Below are 23426 nucleotides of genomic sequence, written 5' to 3' on the forward strand. Positions count from 1 at the left end.
AGGCAACACAAGTAATAGCAAACACCTGAGCTGTTGAGCTCAGCAACAATCAAAAGGCCTGGAGGAGATAATATTTTGGGGAACGAAAGGAGCAGTATGACACAAACATGTACAACTGCTTGGCAGAGCAGTTTTTAAAATTGCAGAGGCACTGTGGTGATGTAGCAAAGTCATGAAAACTCTTGTCCTTTTCCAAAGAACCCCTTTTTCGAACGAACATACAGCGGACAGCTCCACTTTGCTTTATTTGATGTGGAAGAAATACCGTAAATGGCGGTCAATTCCAAATTTGTGCGATACATAACATGGAACCAATTTATGCTTTACCCAACAATATCTTTGGATCAAAAAAATTTTTTTTTCAAGTGGAAGAGGAAGTAAGCTCGACTAATAATGAGGATGCTGAGCTGGAGCTGTTGTCGGTATGGATGATCAAACAGTGGAAGGTTATCGCACAATAAAGGAGGGAGTCCATATCAGACAAGCTGTGTAGTGAGAGCAAACAAACATGGCTCACAAGGGCACAAAAAAAAACTCGTTGTAATGGACATGTACAAAACAAGACAAAGGAGGGTGATGTGGCTCCAAAAGAGGGAGCTTCTCAATGACGTTGAATGGACTGTGTGCACGGCAGCTAATGACCAACTTCCAATGGAAAAATATTCTGAGGTGTCGGGGCTTCCGGTTTACGTTTATTCCAAGCTACAGGAAAAATAACCTTTTTTTTAACTGTGTTAAAGTGGATTTTTGTAATAGGTATATTCTATAGCTCGGCGCTGACTCTGTTCGAAGTGGAAATGTTAGCCGAAGAAGTAACGTTTTTCGTGACAAAGCTGAAGGCATGGATGGCTCACCGAGCCAGCTCTGGTGGCCATTATTATTGAGCTTTTTATTTGAGCACATTCAGCAGTGAGCCGGTACTTCAAAGTTTAAACATTTGTTGGAACAATTTGACTATTGAACCTGGAATTGACGAAGGCAATCTGTCTGTCTTTCTCTGTGTTTGTCCTTGCTCGGCTGCGTGCTTTCTCTCGCCCTCTCTCCGCCGGCGGCGATAGCAAGTCGTCCGCTACTTCACAAAATTTCGTGAGAACATTAACCTCATCCAGTCAGTATACTACATGCTTGTCAGTGTTGTTCTTGAATTTTTAGTTTTCTTTTATGTTTGCATGAGCTCCACTTTGTTGAATCTGCACCATAGAATGTGACAAAAAAAGGCTTTCTATCCTGTTTTGTGATAGTTTTAGTGCTCTATGAATGAAGTTGAGCTGAGCATGTCAAAATCGGCCTCTGTTTTCACAGGCCTCCATGTACTGAAACACTACAAATGGCTCATGAAATGAGATGCAGTGCTTGGATCGCTTTAATAACTGGAGCAATGAACAAGTTAACTCATCATTTCCGGTAAAGTTTGACGCAAGCGATTGCGTCAAACTTTTAAAGAGTTTGACGCAATCGCTATGCGTTAGACTAGCTGCTGGAAGTTAGCACGCCTCCGTAGCCGAAATGCGGAAATGATGCGTGTGTCGAGTCCATTAGATGTGTGAAGGCTCATACTGACTGATTAGCTCTGCTCATCTGGTGGTGAGCAAACACCTTGGCTCAGGGTCAGCTATATAATCCACCTTTACCTAGCAACAGCTATTTGCTTTGAGAGGAGGCATTGCAAACACACACGCGCACAAGCACGCACACATACACGCAGTTGGAAAGCCACAGAAAACAACAGCAAGGTAGATACTGGCAATTGCAGCAGTATGTGGGCTTTTCACAGAACTGTGTCTTCCTCATCGGTTGCGGCATCATCTTTCTGTCACATGAGAATGTGTGTGTGTGTGTGTGTGTGTTTCTTTAACAGTAATGGACTCAGATCACTCATGTGGGTTCCCCTTGACCATCCACAGAACAAAAACATCGGATGAGGTCAGGGGTGTGACTGCATTTTGTGCACTCAGTGTGGGTTTTTTTCCAGTTCTGAGATTGCTGATGGGTCGTGGATTGACGCACATGAAGCTGCAGGGCCCCTCGAGGTGTCAATTCAGTGAACTGTAAAGCACCCAAAATCAATTCAATGTGGTAAATACGAGGAAAGACGTCATGTGGGCTTCCTGTGCCTTTGTGCGGTTTTATGATCATCTTAGGTAGATTGAAGATTCTAAATTATCCCCGTTGGTGTCAACGATTGTATCACGTGCCCTGTGATTGTTTTGCAACCTTAAGGATCACAAGCACCAAAGTGAATACTGTTGATGGAAGTATTTTGGTCATGCTGATAACTTGCTGGAAGTTGAATACATTTGCTAAGCACTGTAAATCTGCCGTGTTGGGGAAAAGATGCAAAATTGAAACATTGGGTTCCATCTTCTTTTGTCAACAAAGTTGTACAATGTTGCACAAATGTCAAGTCCATCAGTTAATAGAGCGAAAATGTCATCCAGACTGGCATGTAGAGAGAGGAAATGGGACACTGATGTGACACAATGCATATGGTTATCAACAAGTGTGAAGGTCAGGAAAGTGACGCTTTGAGTCTTGATGTCATGTACATCTGAACGTGGGGACCAACCCATGAGGACTTTTATGTGTCATCGCAGCTCTTTTATGGCGTTGTAATGTACTTATGAGCTCCACGTACAGTGCGCTGTATTATGTACAATAGACTGTATTTATTGTTTTCAGCAATATAAATCTGGTTGCCCTTTTTGTCTTTATAAAAGAAACACTATCCGATCTAGCTAGCTAGCAAGCGAGCCAGCTCACTCTCGCACTCTCTATGCCATACAAACAAGATAATCATCATAAAAATAATAGCAGTCATAATAATAGCAACGTTTTTGTTGCTGATTCTGAAAATTACATACATTTCCTTGAATAGGCTCGAGTTTATGAGATATCAATATATTTGGCAATTACAGTAAATGGTTGAAAAGTGTTTGTGCTTTGATATCACCCGTTTTCGCATTTGTTTACCGTTCCACCCAAAGAAATTTTTTGTTGGGTGCATGTGATAAAATTATGGAAAGAATTTTCACCTAGTTAAAATGCCTATATTTAGCGAGATACAATTTTGTTGGACCAACTGATTGCCAATGTGTTGAGTGAACAAGGGGTGTCATTTTCGGATTCAGGAACATCAAAATATCAAAATACCCTAAATACTTTCTCGACACGCAAATGTGTGTCGACCAGTACTGCAATAATAGTAATAATAATAATAATAATAATAATAATGCTTTAGATTGAATGTATTTATTTTATTCCACTAGAGGGCAGCATTGAATGACTACTGCAAGCGTCACCAATGGAAACACGATGACGTAACGATGACTCATCTTGTCCACTGGTTTGGGGCGTGCTAAGTAAATACTTTGCTAGGGAAGGTTTTGAAAGGACATTGTTACACGATTAAGCATTCAGCTACTATTAAGAGCACTCAAGAGTGTTGGTAATTTAAGTAAGAGACGCATTGCTGTGGCTTTATAGATTATGTCGGAGAATTTGAAACTGTAAAAACAGTAGCATGATTCTCTTGATAGCATCCGAAACGTTGCTGCTTAACAATAATCAGCACATTAGAACTCTTATTACAAACGTTTTTTCTTCCATTAGCATAACCTTAAAATGTTTTGGTACAGTTTCGCTAGGGTGCTCTACAAAGTTTAATAAAGCTGATTTAGAGAAAGGAGAAAAAAGGGTGTTAGTGGGAGTGTCCAATAACATTGGTGTTGTTTTTTTCCCCCTGTAGGAACAATGTGATTTCAAATGGAATGAAATGGGCAATAGGTTGTCAAATTATACAAATTACCTTTATGTAGAAGGCAAAGCATGCCTTTTGTTGCACACATACACGGTCACATAGAAACAGAAGCATTCTGCATCTGACAAACATCTTTAAACCATCAAGTCTGACAAAAGTGATGCCAGCGGGAGGGGCAACTTTTTTTTCGGCTTCAAGGGACTCTCTTGCGTCCACTTTTTGTGTGTGAGAACGAGTGAAACAGTTGATCCACTCAGTTGTTATCAAGATGCCACACAAGAGGAGAAACCACGACCATCGGAAGCACGCCGCGGCCACGAAGGAGGTGAGTAACAAAATGTAAAAACGACGCAAACGCTGTCTTCTTCAAGTGATGTGCGTTGTCGGGAGGCTGGTTTCGGCGACAACTCGTAACGTGTTTTCTGACGCAGTTTGTCATACTTGAACAACATGTGTCCGCAATCAAGCGAAATTTCATTTCTGAGGAAAACGGAGATCCTGAAACATTGCCCAACTGAATTGTCCACGCATGCAACAGTGACAAAATGTGCAGCCTACTTCTTTGGAAGTACAGTAACAGTACACTACCGGTACAGTGTGGTGATGAAAGTGGGGTTGGGGCGTGGGGGGTGATACGGAAAGCACACTCACGCACACAGGTTGTTACTCGCCTATTGTTTCTCGGGAGGGGAAGAGGCTGCTGGAAAAGAATGATTTTGATGTGACTTGGGCAGTGATTCAGAAGGCAACGGCGCAGACAGCTTCGTGTGTTAATTGTCGACAGTGTGCTGGGAGTGGCACACGCACGTTTCGGAGTGGCATGACAAAGTCGGTGTAGCATAAGAAGTCCACCAAGAAGTGCGTTCTCGTGCTGGGAAGACTGTTAACTCGTGTTGTGTGTTTGGCCTCCTCCTCCATCATGGCGTATGCCGCCTACTACAAGTTCGTTGTAAGTATTTTGAAGCCATTCTCTTGCTTTACAAGCTTCGTTCACTCGGTTATTTCTGCAAAGTCTGAATGTGAACCTGTTATCTGTCATTGCAATCAAACTTGAGATTTGTGTCAATGATTTGATCGATCACGCCAGGCTGTTTTCTGAGGGCCTTCCTCAAGAAAGAGGTTTTAGCTGTTAGCGTCTTACCCAGTCTATAATCAACTTACCAACAAACATACTCTTAGCACTTGTGCGTTTTTAGTAAGTGAGTGAGCCTGTGAAATCAATTCTTGTGACGTTAAATGAATAACCCAGGGAAACAATGGGTGGAAAACAGCATCCTGTAGAGTTCCCCCTGAATTCACTCCCTCACATTCTTTTGTCAAACAATAACAATGCAGGATATTTCTGGATTGATGGGATTCAGAGTGTTTCCTAAAGTTGCTGAGTTTACAACCGCTGTTGGAACATTTTTAGCAGCAGAAGTGAAAGTGTGGATATTTTGCAAAGAAAAACCATAAAAATACCCAGTAGTGATAGCGTAATCATTTTTACTTGATAGAAGGTTATAATATGGCCGTTACACAATCTAGATACATTGCACATGTAAATGAATTTGTCCTCCTAAAATGATTTCTTTTTATAATGCCAATGACGACTGTCGAAATATTGTTCATAAACAGTGAACCCACATTTATCGTGAGGATACATTGTCGACCACCCCAGTAGGTGAAAATCCGTCATATGGAGAGACCATAAAAAACATAGAAACATAAAAACTCGTGATGCACCGATACCGTAATGCAGATACTTCTTCACCAGCCTGGCATATACCTTCCGATTAGAAGCAATGTCAGTCATATGGAGACACTTTAAGGTAAACACAGATAACATTTTAAGCCAACCGAGGGATGGATTAATGAAGTATACAATACAATACATGCTGATTTATATAGCGCTTTCACAACAGTGGCAGCTGTAACAAAGCGCTTAACAAAACAGTTAACATAAAGTAAAACAATAAACACAACACGTAACATAAAACGCGGACAGTCATGCAGTCCTAACCACTTTTCCGTCACACGCTTTGTTGTTTGAAGCAGTTTGAGATGAAAGAGGAGAGAATCAAAGTGTCCTTTAACCAGTGGATCAGAGACGTCATGCTCAAAATGTGCACATGTCGGCTACAAGCTAAGTTTCAAAGTCAACAAGAAGCTGTAGCATCCATTGACAAAAAAAGAGATTGGTTCACTTCTCCTGTCCCATGGAAATCCATTTCAATTCCAAGCGGCGATTCTCGGTTCCAAATACGCATCGGCGCTCTGTGCCAACGCTCCTCTCTCCTCATCCTCAACTTCAGCAGCTATCCATCCAGCCGCACCAATGCCGACTGTCCAACAGCGCCGACATCTCCACTGAACAAAACAGGGTTGTGAAAAATGCTGCCCATTACAGTATCACTGCAGTTGTCCTGTCACAGTTTTGGTGTTTTTAAAAAGCAGTCTTGTATAACTTTTTAATGAACATATTATTATTTTGACACACAAAAGTAACATGGCATTAAGCCTACTTGTTCACATCCAACGCACTGCATGTGCTTCTTCATTTCTTATTAATGTAGTCCTTTTGCATTGTGCCCCCTAGTGTTCAGACTGTGACGCCACATAACTGAATTGCCTTGTGCACTTAAAGGTTACTTTTATTTGAAATGAGGTGCAAGATTGTGAGAGAAAAAATAAAATTGATCAGACGGAGGAGCGTCTTCTTCCTCTTGCTTGTTATGACGGCGCTTCGCTCCCCATTGACCTCAGCTGACCTCATGTTGCGGTACAATGAACTGTGATATGAGACTCTTCTCTGTGTTTCATATCCATAACGCTAGTTTATCGACTGCGACAGTCTTTACTTTCTACCTATTCATCCATCCCTTCTTCATCCATCCATCTCTCTGTTTCAGGTCAGAAATGCGGACTCAATGAATCCTTAAGAGTGCATGATGTTCAATCTGTTTGTGCCCCTCTGCTGCCGAAAACAATCACGCGTAAGGTCATCCTGATCACGCTACTTCCTCAAATCACTTCTGAAGTTTCTGGTTTTGTCTATATCCTTTTTATGAGGTGACCGCCATCATTATTTGATATTTTCTCAACTCAAGAGGCAGCGCTCACAAAACATTTTTTTGATTCGAGGTGAACGAGGTTGCTGAAATTTTTATACATTTGAGGATAGCTGCGGGCGGCCCGGTGTACCAGTGGTGAGCGCATCAACCTCACAGTGCAGAGGTTGTGGGTTCGATTCCGGCTCCGGCCTCCCTGTGTGGAGTTTGCGTGTTCTCCCCGGGTCTGCGTGGGTTTTCTCCGGGTACTCCGGGTACTTATATTCCAAAAACATGCATGGCAGGCTGATTGAACACTCTAAATTGTCCCTAGGTGTAAGTGTGAGCGCGGATGATTGTTCGTCTCTGTGTGCCCTGCCATTGGCTGGCAACCGGTTCAGGGTGTCCCCCGCCAACTGCCCGAAGACGGCTGAGATAGGCTCCAGCACGCCCCGCGACCCTTGTGAGGATAAAGCGGTTCAGAAAATGGATGGATGGATGGCTGACTCATTCGGGATGCCCCCCCCCAAAAAATCTGGAAAACCCAAATGGTGCAAAATGGTTTTACGCAAAATCTCCACAATTCAGTACTTTGCCGCAATCACGTTCAAACAAGTACAAGCTATTGAGAAAAAAATAAGTGTCTTCCGTGCCAACAGTTGCATCTCTTGTATCTTCCCATGCAATTCTGCTCTCATTAAGTCTTGACTGGAGCCTTATCATCGAGAGTTGAGGACACCGACCGACTAATTATAGCGTTTGTATTGTTTCTCATGGTGCATCAGCTAGTTTGACAGGCTGGGTGGCTTGGGACTTGACAGCGCCGATAATGTCTGCATGACAGGGAGTGTGTCATGCACGGTGTGGAGAAAGGAAGACAAATGGCTTGTAACGTGACATGTAATGGCATGTTCGCTACATGCTTGCTTTTTTTTCTTCTTCTTCTTTTAAATGACACGAGTCAACACGCTTCGGTCTGGACACACCAGCTGGATCAATATACAGTAATATTCAAAAACTTGATTCTGTTTGCTGTATTTAATGCCATGGCAGGGTTTGTTTGATCATTTTGTGCGGAAATACCCGTCGGCGATGTTTACATGTTTTAGCCAGCCACGGAGTTCATGTTCCTGCTACAAATCTGTCACAGGGTGCTAAGACACTCATATATATTTGACACCCATAAAACACGATGCTATAAATGGTGACAAGGTGGCCCTGGACTCGAGCCTTCGGTGACCAGTTGATGTTGTTGGCTGCACAAACAGGAGTAGCGAGTTTTAAAGGCCGTTATGGTGCGAGCAGCATACCGATTCTATCTGGCTGACTCACGCAAAAGCTGTATTGTGTGCACACTCCACCCAAGTACGGCTTCGAGGAGGCACACCGCCGTGCGCGGAACACAGATAAGAATGCAGACTTTGCACTCACGGTAGTTTTCGGGTGATCATGAGAGCTTGAACATCTCTTGGTTTGCATGAGTATGAGTCGTTTGAAGAAAAAAAAAGTGGGGTGTTGATAAGCTCTCAACCGCCCTCTATTTTAGCCGACGTGCTCGCTAAATTACTTTGACGATAGCCATTGAAGTAACATAAGTGGCTTATTGGATGCACTTTTCACAAAATATTCCATATTTGGAATGTCACAATCGTGTGCTGTGAAAAGGACCAACTTGAATCTCAACATCACTTAACGTGCAGTGTACGGTGCATCATTTAAGATAAGATAAAATAACCTTTATTCGTCCCACACGGGGGAAATTTGTGGAAAATGTAATCATCGACATCATTTAACCCTTTCATGCACCAATAATGATAACCTGTAACCTGATAACATGATCGTCTGTGCACCGTGGTGACCGCTGTCCGTGAAAGGCTTACTTTCGTGACCCAACTCCCACTTTAAAGGCGCTTTCCATCGCCCCATTTTGCTTTTGGCTCAATAAGTTGTTCAGATGAGAATAACTGTCATAAAAAAACAAACAAACAAACAAAACTAGAGAATGTTGATTCTATTTCCTGTATCTTGAGTTCGGCCGAAGTCGGCCAGGCTACAAAAAGAAATGTAGTTCGTGTCAATGTGAACGATTGCGTGCGGATTTTAAAACCTCCTGCCTCCCATTATTGTTGTCGGCGGGACGTTATGTAAGCTCCCTGATTGACCCGTGTGTGATCATGAAAACGGGTGTGTTCACACATCTCGGATATAATCTTAGAGAATTTTCTCAGGCGTTGTTGAAAAAAGACTTATTGCGCACGTCCGTGTGCGTGGAGGTTTGCGTATAATATGCAAGGATGCGTGCGTGCCTCCGGTGGCTCGGCTCACTTCTCTTTTAATCCCCGGGAGTTCAAGCCCGGCCTCCTGTGACTCGTGCACATTGCGAGCCTCCCCCCCCCCCACCGAACTGTTGTCCTCCCCCACCACGCCCCTGCTCCTCGCTGCCCCCTCCCTTTTCCCTCCCTGCGTGTTGGAAACATGCTGCAAGCCGACAGACACGCCAGCGGTTGACAGACGACCATTAACACACATACACGCACACACACACACATACACATACACACACACACGGGCACCATTAGCCAACATGGGCCAGATACTGAGCTGGATCCGAGGTCCCCGAGAGACCCCGACCCTGCAGGATGTTGCCGTGGAGGAACAGGTGTGTGTTACTTTGCGTGAATGTGTGTGAGCGCCGGTGCCAGGAAAAGTGCTGGGCGACCTATTGAAAGTATCCACGTGTGTTTTGTTTTGTTGCCGTGAATTAGTCTGTGAAGAGAAAGGCACAAAGCTTGCCCTTTTACCGTTCCAGTCGAAGAAACGCTGTCTCGGGGAGAAAAGTGTACTTGGTCCCGGTCCAAGATAGACCTCGCTCCCTGTTTGTGGAATGTGGAGCTCCTGGTCAGCCCTTGCAAGCTGAATGTGTGTTTTTTTTCCCCCAGCAATCATATATTAAGCCAGTGGTGGGACAAGGCCTTCACTGTTTGCGTCCCGTTTGTTGAAGGCACACAAGCAGGCGTGTGTTTTGTTTTCTTCCAGTCTGCACAGATTGTTGATAGTCAGGAAAAGGCTGCGAGTCCTCGGGAGAGTTTCTGCGTCTCGCCCAAATAGCATTCTCATGTGATAATGTGCTGCGACGGAGCAAGCTGGAATGGGTGTGTTGCCATGTCGGAGGCTTACATTTGCTTTTTTGTCTTCAAATGGGGACGGCAACCTGAGCGCGGTTGACTTTTATGATACTCGAATGAGTTGCGAAGGGGTTATAGGGATTATATAACAGTCCCACTCTGGTTATTCCACTGTCGGTACTTTATTATCGGGTCCATGTTTGTTTACGTGCGACCGCCAGCCGGGACCGTTCGGTTGTTGTGCTCAGATTCACTTTACAATTTGCATTTTCATGACAAGGACAGGAAATGGCCTGTGGGAAAACATATCTGGACGGCACTTGCGCAGGCATCAGAACAAAGTCCACAGATAAGAGGAGCGCACAGCCATTAAAAGTTGACTACATATTTTTTTTCTTTTTTTTAACCGTGTACTTTAGGGGTGTGAATCATAAAGTAACTCCCCGTACTTACATTACCCTTGATACGGATTGCATCACAATTGTGGTTGTAGAAGTTTGTCTCTTTCATTATTACTTTTATTATTTCGTTCTTTCATTTTGACTTTTTGTTAGTTTTAGTTCGTTTTCAGAGCAAGGCTTTCATTTATTTATTAGTTTTTATTATTATTATTTTTTTTTAAATTTGTGTTGTAGTTAATGAGTGCAAGATGGAAAAAAGGTCACCAAGTATCGTGTAAGAACCTCAACTACAATTCTCAGACCTTCCTCCTTCTGTAACTATGTATATACAGCAACACCGAAATGAACACGTTTGAATCGAACCCTGAGAGCTCATGTATGATGTTAAGGAGCAAAAATGAAAAAAAAAAAAAAAAAGATTTTCGCTATCATACTGTTAGTTTTTGTTTGTGTTGTAAAAAGAAGTCGTTTCCCTTTTGGTTCAAAAGCAGCGGACTTTGTGAGGAAATCAGATCGTTTACGTGTTTTCAGTCACTGCAGATCAGCTTGTTAAGTGAGGCAAAGCTCCAAATACGTAAAGAGGAATCTGCCGAATAGATAAAATTAGCATTCATGGATTGTGTAATGCAAAAGAGAATCGGCGCACACGCACTTTTTATTATTTTTTTTAAATGGAGTAAATTCTAATGATTTTCATTGAAAGTGGTTGCGTATGATTGTACGGGACTCAACAAGACTTCAATGTTTGCCATGTCTGCCGTCTGAAATCAAGTTCACGTGCTTCACAAGGGCTGACCTGTTACCTGTTGATTTGAGTCTGCTCTTTTTCTTCCTCCTGTCTGTTTGCATCTGCCACGCTTGGGGTGAGGCAGCTGTTTGTTCTGATATGTAAGCCGAGGAACAAAAAAAAAGAAAAATGCCAGTTCCTGCCATGCAATGAATGCAGTAATTGGTTTTCGACTTCACATAAACACGTGGCTGACACAAGTTGTTGTTGACATGTCACCAGCGGTGTGATGATTCTGCGCTATTTTTTGCAATTCTACCTTTGTTTCTCGATCTTGTTAATAGCTGTGAAGGGTAGCAAACTAGAAGGGGGTAGGGGGTGTTGGGGCTAATTTTAGTGAAGGCCGAGGAAAGGACACCTAAAGCGGGAGGACATAGGATGCACGTGGAAACTGGAGTCTTGTTGCTCTATTAAATCATGCGCGAGAATGCTGTTTGGCCCTCTGACTGACAGTTGATATCAGCTTCTAGTGTTCCCCCCACACACACACACACACCCTCCCAAGTCAGCTGGGAAACGTCACCCTGAACATGATGAAGAGTATCAGGCTCGCAGTGAAGCGCAGACCCCTGACAAAGTTGTACTGGCTGCGTTTGTTTGCCCGCTAATATTGTAGCGGGCCGGATGGAACCTTCTGGGGTGGTTGGAATAATTTTGTCAGGACTCGAATGTCAGAAAGAAAAAAACAAATTCATCTCACCAAAGTGGAAACATTATGCATGTCGTACATATACTGTATATATATATATATATATATTTTTTTTTTTTCCGTCGGTTTGTTACTTTAGCTGGCCACTTTCTGGTTTATGGAGGATGAGATGAATGGAACTCCATCATTTGCGTTATGGGGCAAATTATTATTATTACTTGTTATATAACCCTCACCCTTTAGTTGAAACAGAGAACACTTTGAAATCAGAATCAATTTCAGCCCTGAACTTTTAGGAAGTCTGCACGTGTCATTCAGAAAGAGTCCCCCCCCCCCCCCCCCCCGCCCACTCCAATCAGTGGAAGAAATGCTGCCCCTTTAAGCAACAGGTGCTTCGTTTGAGGGTGTGCGCACTTATGCAAATTACACATGTTTCCATATTTCATATATTTTCCCCAGGAGATATTCCAGTTGAAATCCACTCAACATATCGTCGCGACTAATATTCTCCTCCTTTATTCAAAATACCTTTTGACAGATTCACCGCATGAAGTCAAGAGATTGCCTTGCAAATATGCACACGCAACAACATTCAGGTCTTATTGTTGTGCTGGTGTCATGACTTCGGGACAACATCGACTCCTCAATATTTGAAGCGAAATGAATCGCTAAGCTGCGTCACGCTGTCTACAAAATGAAGGACTTAAGAGAAACCTGTCAGACCTGCTACGTATTTATCTTTCGATACTCTGTTAAAACTAACTTGGCGGGGCGAAAAAAAAAACGTTATCCACCATTGTTAGCTTTCATTTTTTAATGAATTATTGAAATGGACATGATCAAGATGTAAGTAGTGAAATCGCCTTCGGACTTTTTGATGGCCATTGTCGTCGTCCTTCCGAAGAAATGAATCCTCCCCCGTATTGGTTTGGTTTGGTGCGATGACGTGATTGTTACTGAGTGATATTTTATTCAAATTCAGCTTTTGCTGTCTCGAATGCACGACTGCCGTTCCCAGGTTGTCGCATTCGGTACGCAAGCACACCCAGTTGAGACGTGTGAATGGCTTGTGGCGATTTTGTGGGTCTCTTTGAATAGATCGATGAGGTTTTGAACAGGCCTCTCTCGGGCAATGGAAAACCAAAAAAAGAAAAGAAATAAATAACAGGTCTCACATGGGCATGATGATGTTGCATGTTGCTCTGCCAGCCAGCTGTTAGTGCAGTGTTTGGCTTGGCATGTCAAGGCAAGCGCGCTCACGTCGACCATTCGCATTCCGTTCACATTGAGTTTGGTCTTCCCCACCGGAAATTTGCACTGCCGCCCTGAAAAGTTATTTGGTGGTATGTATTTTGTCTGGCGTCCATTCCGAACGAGTCACTGATACTTTTTGTTGATGGGAAAGTTTTTTTTTTGTGCATTATCTAAACTATCGTTTCACTCCTGTAAAATGCGAGGCTCGCAGGCTCTGAGACTGAAAAAACCTTGGAAGATAACAAGCGTTCTACGGGTGGGGCCAGGGTCTGCTCTGGTTCATTATTTGACAACACAGATAAGTGTTGTCAGAGTTTACCAAGTAAGGCATTTGAATCCAGTGCAAGCACGCAGTGTTGTTGGCTTTCAGAGACACACTCGCTCTTTGTGGCGGTCGAAAGCCGAACGAGACATTCGCTTGATCTCATTCAGCGCGTAGAGTCGATTTACTCTTCTCGGGTCCCAAAACAGACAACTATTCCCACCAAGAAGCTGATTCTTGCTCTCTTACTTCGGCGCGGTACTTTTAAGGCGGATTGGCTGTGAATAATTCAGACACTAGGGGGCGCCTGTTGTAGGTGAAGCGTTTTTCCGAAATTTCTTGAGCAATCCAGGCTATAATTTGCAACTGCCTGTTAGTGCCTTGTTGTGTGTGTGTGTGTGTGTGCGCGATTGTGTGTGTTAGGTTAAGCTCAAAATTCATTCACTGGCCAAGTTTTGCGTGTGAAAGTGCACATTTATTTGATGAGCGAGTAGCACAGCTCGAAATGTCAGAAGTGCCAAAAGACTGTAAGATGTTGACTATTTCTTTCTCATCAAAGCAAATAGATGAGTTATTCACCATTTTTTTTACACTAGTACAATAATGATATAAACAATAAATTGTATCACAACAATGCCACTTTTCACTTTCCAGTCATTCAAAAAAAACAAAAAAACAATCACTTTGTCTCCAAATGTGTTCTCGCGATAGCTAATGTTGTGGCCAGCGCGGGCACCCTGACGTCATGACCGATGTCGACAATGTGGTGCATTGTCAGCAGCGCTGACCCACATTTCAGATCGAGAGTGTTTATCATGAAGCAGAGATTAGCCCGAAAGTGTGAGATGACGGACGTGGCGAGCCGACAGCCGACGGTGCCTCTACATTCTTGTCACTTAAGTGCGGGGAGTATTATTAGACGCGGGGAGGTGCTTCTCTCCTCGGCAACCCCATCCCGAGTCACTCAAGTCATTAAAAGGATTAACACTCAAGTGCAGGCGGCGTGCGGAGCCAAAGCGAGCCTGACATGCTATTTTTTTTTCTGCAGCGCCCTCTTACATCACATCTGACCCCTGACCCGACCTTTCCTCTGCGCTGTTCGCGATACGCTTTTGAAGTTCTGCAAAAGCCACATGAAAACATGTCCGTTCATGATCCCGCGTCGATTCTTTGGAGTTTTTAAATGAACCTTTTTGTTCCCCCGCCGTGTTGCGTTTGGGTTGGGTCGGGGATAACATGTGATCCGATCCGCCTCGTCTCCTTTTTTCTTCTTTCCAACCACGCACACTCAAGTCTCTGCTGGGGCGGCTGTGCAGTCGAGATTCCAGAGCGGTGAGTCTATCAGGCACACCCAGATGCAGCCCGACTGCGCCGGCCCAACTATGTCTTCTCTTCGCATCGCACGGGAACTCTCTCTCCACGTCGCCCATCGTGTCAGTTCGTGAACTGCCATGTTCCTATTTATAAAGCGCCGCACATGGTCGCCATATCGCCCCCCCCCCCCCTCGAGTTGATTTATGTTTGTTGGGGGGTTTTTTCCGCGCAGGCAGCGACAAGTGGGCGGTTCTGTATTGGGCCGACCGTCCAATCTGACCGAGCCTGCTCAGCTGGCTTCAGGGTGAAGGGGGAGGGCCCCGACGGAGACATGGCGGCTTGTTGTGGACTTCCTATAGGGCGGAGCGGCAACTTGTGCTCGGCTGGGCGTGTGTTGTCAGACGCGTGTGTCTGTGTGGTGTGTGTGTGTGTGTCTGTGCGTGTTGGGGCTACGTGCGTGAGCACGAATGCGGATTAATATTGTTCACCGCAGAGAGGATCTAAGGTCATTCAGCCCGAAGAGAACATCTCGGCCGCGCATGCAACAAGTTCTGTAGAGGATAGTATCCCGAAAGCAAACCTATGGTATGTGCGTTTTTCTTTGGTAAATGCGCGCGTTTGGGTGCTTGGAAGGACTTCCTGGCTTCGACCTGTCAACGCGTCTACGGCTCTCAATGTGGAGGCGTGTAGTTTGCCGACAGGACGCTTTTATGCCGCGTGTTGAGCTGTCGGTGAAAAGTAGCCGTCGCGAACTTGTTGTCAAAGTAAACAAGGTTCTATTCATATCTCGCATGTGTCATCCTGCTCAGACAGGCGGCGAAAATGACTTCATCGCCAAACATTATCGAAGGCGTGTCATTGGATTGTTCCGGGACTCATAGTCCCAGAAGTTAACTCGTATTTTAAAGCCAAACTACGAGTCTTCCCCTTCAATGGCGGGCAAGACAATCAACCCGAGCGTACCCCAAGAGATCCGGTGGCGTTTGCTTCGTTCAGTGCGTGAGAAGAGGTGAGAGTGGTAGCAGGCCAACTCGGGGCTTTCTGGCCATGACCACATACCAGCTCGCAATGTCCTGAGCATCTAACAGTTCCTTGCCAAGAAGAACACGACTGTGCCGCAGCCCCCCCCCCCCCCCCCCCCCCATTCACCCGACCTGGCTCTCTGCTCTTCATCCTCAGCCGTGCAGGTTTGCGCCGGATTTGTAGATGCGTCATTTAAAGACGCAAAAGCAAGCGTCGCGATTCGTCATCGGGCTATTTTGGAGTGAGTTGAGGAGCTTCATTTTCACAATAGTAGTGCGTTGGAATTCGGAACTCTTTGCAATCCTGAGAAGGGCTCAGTTCCTATCTCCTGTGATTGGCATGGGGGGGGGGCAATGTGCTGTTGTGCAATGCGTGTGCGACAATTTTTTATTTTTTAAACTGACTTTGCAAGAATCTTCCTGCCTGTCAAATGTGAAGCAGTGGTTCCCTGCCACTTTATTGGCGCAAAAATGATGACTCATGATTATCTTTGTTCATCAATGTGTGCCTTCTGCTGGATGGCAGACAATGCAACAATCCTGCTCAACCATCGGTTGCCATTCATATACATCCAGGAAATAATCACCTCCCATTCGTCTATCCCCCTTAATGTTCATTAAACCGGCCCGGATTTGAAACTGAATCAATTGAGACGCGATCATCAATTTGTTTCAGTCTAAAACAATTTTTGGGCATTTTCGTTTGATGGGGTGCTGTGAGATTTTGTCATGTGACGTACGAAATGAAGGTTACATTTGAAGGAGACATTTGAACCCGTTGACACTTATTCCCGTCCACAAGGCGGAGAGCCGTGACAAGAGTTAGAAACTGACACAAGGCAATATGCCACCGGGAATGAAATCCAGTGCATCCGATGTATTGATACTCCAGCGCAGAGGCTGACTAATCCCGCATCGTTAAGTGGCCTCTCATCACTCTTCCCTTTGCTTTCCGTCGCTTTGCTCCCTTGCACCTTTAATCCCCTCGATAATGCACATCCCCCTCAGTTCCCATCTTCTCCGAGCTGGACGCTCTATTTTAAAGCCGCCGCAGTAGCCCCGAGAAGCAGCTGCTGCCATCTCGGTTCGCATGTGTCAGTCTGTGAGGGGGCGGAGCCCGAGGTGAGTCATGGCTTTTTCAAAACAGGCTCCAGCTTCAACTGCATAGTTGTATAAAGCCCGAGCCTACTGCATTGTTTGTGCACTGACCCCTTTTTCCACCTTGTTATGTTTTTGATACTGTAAGCTGACAGGTGATCTGTGCATCACACCCATCGAAACCGGAGCCGCGCTATTTCCCCCCCCCCCCAAACCTTCGCCTTGTTGGCATGAGAATTCCGTCAACTTTGTGATGTCACCGTTGAAGCCATTCGGCAGACACGTGTTCCTATTTCGGGCAAACACAAGCTCAGCCGTTCTGAGCGAACCTTCGTGTTGATATCATGTCGGTTCCTTCATTTTTGCTGAATCGCGCACAGCGAAAATTGAAGAAATTCTTTCCTGGGTGATGCACGTTTGTACACCATCGTGAGATTGTGACATGGGGTGTGTCGTTGTTTATATACGGTGGGGTACACTTGATTCCATGGTTGCACCATGTGTCACTCAAATGACAAATTTGCGATTTCACTATCAAAATAAAATCAGACTCGCAGCTGCTAAATCGTCATAACCACTGCGACAGTTTTCATCCGCATCCAGGAGCTTTCAGCAACATTTTTCATTTTGGACAAACGCTAACGTTGCCCGTCGCGATGAGTTTGCTGCTCGCTTTATGGATGTTCTACTTACTCAATGCAGCTGTGTCCGGTCTGTTGTCGTTGTTGTTGCAATTTGTGTTTTGGTTGGTTTGACATTGTAGTTTGGCGACATTTCTTTTCCAAGGGCTTCATTCTGCTTAACTTAATAGAGGCGGGAGTTGAACTGTGTTACCGTTTGGGCCTGGTTGCGGGAAATGTCGCTTTGTGAACAATTGATTGATTGATTTATTTTGAGGCGTGGTCATAGATGGACAAGGAGTGAGGAATGTCTGGAATGCTGCAGGTAGGAGAGACGCGGCACGCCACGAAGCCTGCGTGAAAGTTTGAGTGTTTCCCACCTCAACATTTGTGTGATGAAACCTCAAACAACAAGCGACCGTCCCACATTGTCCTACTTTTTTACGCAACTGATTTTACGTTATCAATGAAAACAAATGGAATCTCCAATCGACCGTAACGTTTGATTGCCTGAATGAAAAATGCACTTGAAAGGCTTTTGCGCCACTGTGGCTAAATTTGAATGTTTCCGGACAAAATAGCGCAGATGGCATTTTTCTTTTAGCTTCATGAATGAAGCTCTCAACCGTGAATGACATTAGCAACCAGATAAAGTGCATCTACCACTATCGAATGCCCGCTGTTTGCTCCCGTGGTCGTGTTCACCGTACCAGAGCGTTTCCTTTCGATTCGTTTTGCCACTCAACATTCCCTCAAATGTTTATTTCATCCTTTTCTACCATCATAACAAGGAGTTGTCGAGTGCAAATGCTCTGAACTGTGAACTCGATGGCGCGCGATGTTTTGACTCAATCTTCTGTTTGCATCTATCGCAAGCCTTTCAACGACTCAGGAAAGTTCAACATTTTGAATGCAGAAAGGTTAACATCAAGGCAACGCGTGTTTGGAAACCTCTTGATGGGTGGTACACTGCGCTTTGTACGACCGAAAGGCAAATGAGTCACCAAATCCTGTTGGGCAACTTCCCTTACATTTGAATGGCACAAATACGAGCTCCTGTATTCGCTACAAAATTGTGTGATCTGGATCATGGCTTGACATTACACTCTCAGTCCCTCAATCCCGTTTTAGGCCCGCCGCTTACCAAGCAAACAATCTCTACGATTGTCACGATATTTGGGTTAATCGAACCTACGCACAAATGAACACGTCCTGACGAAGAACATTTACGCACCAAATATCCGCTCAAGGGACTCGTAATGGGATTTGTTTTTCTTCAAGATGGACTCATCATAATGAAAATATCCCAGCCTGTTGAATCTCGTCGCACACCGAAGTTTGCTCAGCGTATTTTGGGGGGGTAACTTAGCAACAATATTATTGACTGCAATTAGCAGAACCGCGTGACCAACCATGTGGCAGGGCGGTGCTCTGGGTGCTGGGTGAGCTCACTTCGTTTTTATCTTGCTTCTCTATCAACAGCTTTGGCTCTCGTCATATCCAGTCGAAAAGGGACAAACAGTATCCTGCCACGTTTTGTTTGTGGCCGTTGTTGAGGCAGAGTGAGTGAGGGCAACACATGTGATTTGTCGGCTTTGACCGAGCTTGTGACCCACTTTGTCACAAATGTCACATACAACACCAGTCTGTGAGGCAATCGCTCACATTGCTGGCGAAATCAACTCTGCCAAGTACTGACCGAGCTCCACTGAGATGTCTGCAACGTTGCGAAGGAAAGATTAGCGCAGGGTTCCAAATGTGTTGACGTTTAGCCCAGTGGTCGGCAACCCAAAATGTTGAAAGAGCCATATTGGACCGAAAAAACAAATATGTCTGGAGCCGCAAAAAAAATTAAAAGCAGAGAACGTTAAAACTTTTTCAAATCAATCAAAGAACTTCAATCCTGAAACACATCATGGAGCCAATGCAGTGATTTTAAAAATCAATATCATATGCTTCCGCCTCCAGAACGTGTGTTGCCAAATTCTGTAGCAATTGCAAACTCGAGATCCACTTTTTAAAGCAGGATGTTATCGTCAGTCGGATTCGTAATATAAAAGCATGCATTAGCGTGTTCGTGTTGGCCAGAGAGTGAAAATGGCGGACTTTGCAGATATTCTTCCGGTGATAAAAAAAAATTCGACATTGAAGAGCCCAAGGGTGTGTGTTGACGCAGCCATTATGGCTTGGCGTAGTGAGACAAACAAAATGTGTGGCACAATTAAGATTTGGCTCCTTGGGATCTTTATTTTCCCCGGATCTTGAAGTTTCGTGCTGTTTGTGAGTGTGTTTTCTTTTCCCCTGTATGCGTAACTTATCTCTGTGCACGCTTCTGTGTGTGTCTTTGCAGTCGCAGCCCAGCCAGGCCTCGCCCAAACCAGCAGCTCAGGTCTCCACCGTGACGCCTTCTCAGTTTGAGGTATCCAAACATCCTCTCGAATAACCACAACGATCTGATCTCCAATCACTTTCTCCATTTGCTCATCTCCCATTGGCTCTAAGGGGGGGGGGGGTGTTGTCGAGGTGACCTTTGACCCCGCCGTTATGTGGACCGCGTGGTATTGTTGTGGCCTTCCTCTTCCGGCGCCAGGTGTTTTGATTGCGATGTCTGAAGTTGAAAAAGGGAAGCCGTTTAGCCGGCAGGACAAAATGTCCCTTATTGTGGCATTTGAGCAGGTGAAGGTCTCTGAAGAGTCAACCCCCTCAGAAAGGCTGCTTATCAAATTCATACATTTTTAAAAGCCGGCCTGAAGTCCAGAGCTTAGATAAGCTAATATATTAGAAACCATCGAGTTCAACATATTTACTTGCATTCACAAGTATGTGCTTTATAGATTAGTTTGCTGATTGAGTGTTTTTGCAGCACTTCAATCTTGTTTTGGTTCGTGGAAGGTCCACTACCTGTGCGTCTAGTCTTTGTATTTCTAGTCCTGTTTTACCTGGTCTTTAGGTTGAAGACGTAGGGGAGTCTTATTATTAGGCCGAACCTTTGCATCCTTAATGCCTCCTCGGGTCAACTGACAACTGCCTGTCACAGTAAATACCGTATGTATATTCTCTATGCCATAATTAGCTCGATAAACACAATTCTCCAGTGACCAATAGATACGATGGTTTGGATTGAACTGATGAGTTGACGTGTTTGACTTTATCGCTCCTTAACGACCGCTAGCTTGCGCTCGATTAATCAGCCACTACACCAGAGATCGGAAAACTATGGCCCGCGGGCCGAATCTGGCCCCTTGGTCTTTTTAATCCGGCCCGCCGAAGGTTGGTCCACAATTAAGGTTCGATGTGAATGATTGCATTCATTTCAATTGGACTTGTAATGACAGGCATTTCACCACCAGGTGGCGCATTGACTTGAAGTTGCAGAACACGGGGAGGGGGGGGGGGATCTTTTCGACCACCTAGGACCTCTGTATCGCTCTACTTCTACTGGTGTGATCACAACCCATCTGCAGCAATGCACAGGCTAAAATAGGTCATCAACAACACTGTTGTCATTTAAAAAAGTATATTAATACAGTACTTTCATGCTTTTGTTCTGTTGATGTTTGATATGGACTGTCAACAAATGCATTTTTTTTTTTTAAATGTACCATAGCTCGTGCTGACCTGTCCCTTCTGTCAAATTTTAAGTCAATGCAGCCCCCGAGCCAAAAAGTTTGCCCACCCCTGCACTACATGGTCACTTGCTTACATGTACAAATATAACAAAATCACAGGTGCTATGAGCGCTAACGCTAGCCGGTGAGCAATCAGGGCAGATGATGGACATCTTCACTCCTGGTGCTTTTCAGAAGGCGTCATCAGGCTCCACGATGGCTACAAAGCCTGGAGGAGTTACCACAGCAAAAAGCGGCACTGCAGGAAGTACTTCCATCACGACAGCGGGACTGGGGGTTCCTCGAGCTAAACCCCAGGTAGACTGACGGCGGGTGACGACGGGTCAAAGGGGAAGGGCTTGGCTTCAGCGTGACAGGAACTTCCCGCTTCCTTTTTGTGCTCTTGCTCACTTCTCCGGATACCGTTGACTGGCTTCTTCTTTTCACGCGCGTTGCTTCGGCGAGCTCCGCATCGCGGCCCTTCACCTGCGTCGCCGTCTTTGCTTACAGCACATCACTCACTGCTCTGTCTTGGGCTTTTGGGGATCGGAGGCTTTAGTCGCAAGCTTTTGAGCCGCCTATAAAAATAATAACATGGCGTACGTTAAACACTTGCTCCTTGGTTTGTAGACTAACACCAAGCCCACTGTTATTGACATGTCGTCTGCTGGGTCGACTGTTGTCAACATGACATTGTCTGGGGCGAGCGGCAGTCCCCAAATGATGTCGAAGGTAACTGTTGGGTGATGCACGGTTGCTTTTTGTTGCCTTATGCATCATGTGCTTTTGACAGAACATTTCTTGTATCAAATTTGGATCTTTTGACTGAATTTATGATGTGTGTTTTGAAGTCGTTGATTTGGTTTGATTTATAGACGTCACCTGTCTCCACTCTAAAGTCTTCTACTGCCGCTCCCGGAACAGCAGCGGCCACAGCAGCAGCTAATGTTGCCGCGTCGTCATCTAAAGGCTCCCCAAAAGACACGGCCAAGGTACATTTGTCCGTTTCTTGAGCAAGAAACATGAAGTCAATGTTTCTGCTTTCGCGGGCTACATAAAATGATATGGTGGGCCGTATCGAAGCTTGACACTTGTGCTATGTGGCACAAAATAGCAGTCGTTTGGGTTTGTTGTTGGGGTTTTGCTGTCGATGCTGGACTTCAGGTTTTTTTGGGCTCTGTTAGCTCAACCATGCATGTGCTTGTTACCAGGAATTCGCCTCCGACTCCTTGCATCACCAACAAGACGCACACAACTTTTTTTGGGGGGGGGGGGGGCACTGGCAGCATTAAACCACAGTATTGATGAGTCGGTGGAAGCTTTCTCAAAAAGAAGTCGTTCCATGACAAACCAATACTGATTAAATCTGATTGGCCGGTGGAATGAATGTGAACAGGAAGTACATCATTTTTTGCGTCGTCAGAGATAAACAAATCAAAATCTTTTGGTGCATATTAGCTGGGCGGCAATGCAGTGCCCTAGCGCCATCTATGGATGAGCTGCCACTGCTTAATTGTCCATAGGTGTCAATGGCTGTTTGTCCCTAAGTGCCCTGTGATTGATGGATGGATTAAAAATTGTTTTTCAGTGTGTTGGAATCGTTTCTGTCTTGCATGTCTCATGTGAAGTTGTACGCATTGATGTCGATTCTTCGTTGCAGGTGCAAGTGCAAGTACGTCCCACTCCCGAAACAATCGGGCCCAAAGAGGTAAACGAGCATTTCTCCGCTCCGGAAAGCATGTTGGTGTGTAGCTTTGCTTCCACCCCCCCTCCGTTTGCTCAATTGCGCGGCATGTGCAGACACCTGAAATCGATCCCTTTGACGCCTTGGCCAGTATCCTTCCACCAGTTGATCCGGTCACTCCGAAACAACCGATATTCACTGGGCCCGAGGTCAAAGAGGTACGCCGCGTACGTCCGTCAACGGATCCGATGTGTAATTGCACTGACAACGCGCAGCATGGCCGTGGCGTGAGTTAACCTGTGCGTCGCATGTGTCACAGCGTGACGCCACAGCCGAGAAAGCTCCCAAGTGTGGAGAAAGAGACGACACGCTGCCTCACGATTACAGATTTGAAAATATGGTCAGTTCTCTGTCAAGAACAATGCTCGTAGCTGAATCCGGCCGCATGACTCGTCTGTTTCATTCTGTTTTGGATTATGTTGTGAATAAACCGTGTGATTTCTTAACTAGAAAAATAACGACTTTAAAACAGGGTTTGGGTTGTTCATGTTTCCATCAACTGATGATGCAACTTTTTTTTTTTTCCCTCACTGAATCCTAATATCATTTTTAGGCTCCGCCTCCTGCAGACGCCATACCTAAGGATGTTCCTGTAAGTGGCTACTATACTTTTTTAAAGAATATTTTTAGTGCAGTTAAAAGAAACACTGAAACACACTCGCGTGAGGAATGTTGCATAGCAGTGCCGGGTGTCGGCTTTGCAAGCCGTACAGGAACCACCACCTTCCTGACTGGATCTTGTTGGCTCTTTTCTGA

At 45.0% G+C, this 23426-nt stretch overlaps 1 protein-coding gene across 16 annotated transcripts in view; it reads left to right on the top strand.

Annotated features, from left to right (window-relative positions):
- Nucleotides 1-3811: 3811 nt before the first annotated feature.
- cast (calpastatin) overlaps nucleotides 3812-23426 on the top strand; it is a 28800-nt gene continuing 9185 nt past the window's right edge. For 2 of the 16 annotated variants that reach the window (XM_086117038.1, XM_086117042.1), the window contains exons 1-9: nucleotides 9257-9445; nucleotides 19669-19737; nucleotides 21122-21244; nucleotides 21557-21658; nucleotides 21802-21918; nucleotides 22587-22634; nucleotides 22727-22828; nucleotides 22930-23010; nucleotides 23224-23262. In XM_086117038.1, coding sequence (XP_085973164.1) covers nucleotides 9371-9445; nucleotides 19669-19737; nucleotides 21122-21244; nucleotides 21557-21658; nucleotides 21802-21918; nucleotides 22587-22634; nucleotides 22727-22828; nucleotides 22930-23010; nucleotides 23224-23262 — 756 coding nt within the window. In that variant the 5' untranslated portion in view covers nucleotides 9257-9370. Of the gene's footprint in view, nucleotides 4083-4437; nucleotides 4707-9255; nucleotides 9446-14961; nucleotides 15164-19668; nucleotides 19738-21121; nucleotides 21245-21556; nucleotides 21659-21801; nucleotides 21919-22586; nucleotides 22635-22726; nucleotides 22829-22929; nucleotides 23011-23223; nucleotides 23263-23426 lie in introns of those variants that run through there. The other 14 variants (XM_086117041.1, XM_086117040.1, XM_086117044.1 and 11 more) reach the window with 14 other exon arrangements.

The sequence above is a fragment of the Hippocampus guttulatus genome, chromosome 8 (genome assembly GCF_054856545.1).
Source record: "Hippocampus guttulatus isolate MCC_2025c chromosome 8, RoL_Hgut_1.0, whole genome shotgun sequence".
Taxonomy (NCBI): Eukaryota; Metazoa; Chordata; class Actinopteri; order Syngnathiformes; family Syngnathidae; genus Hippocampus; species Hippocampus guttulatus.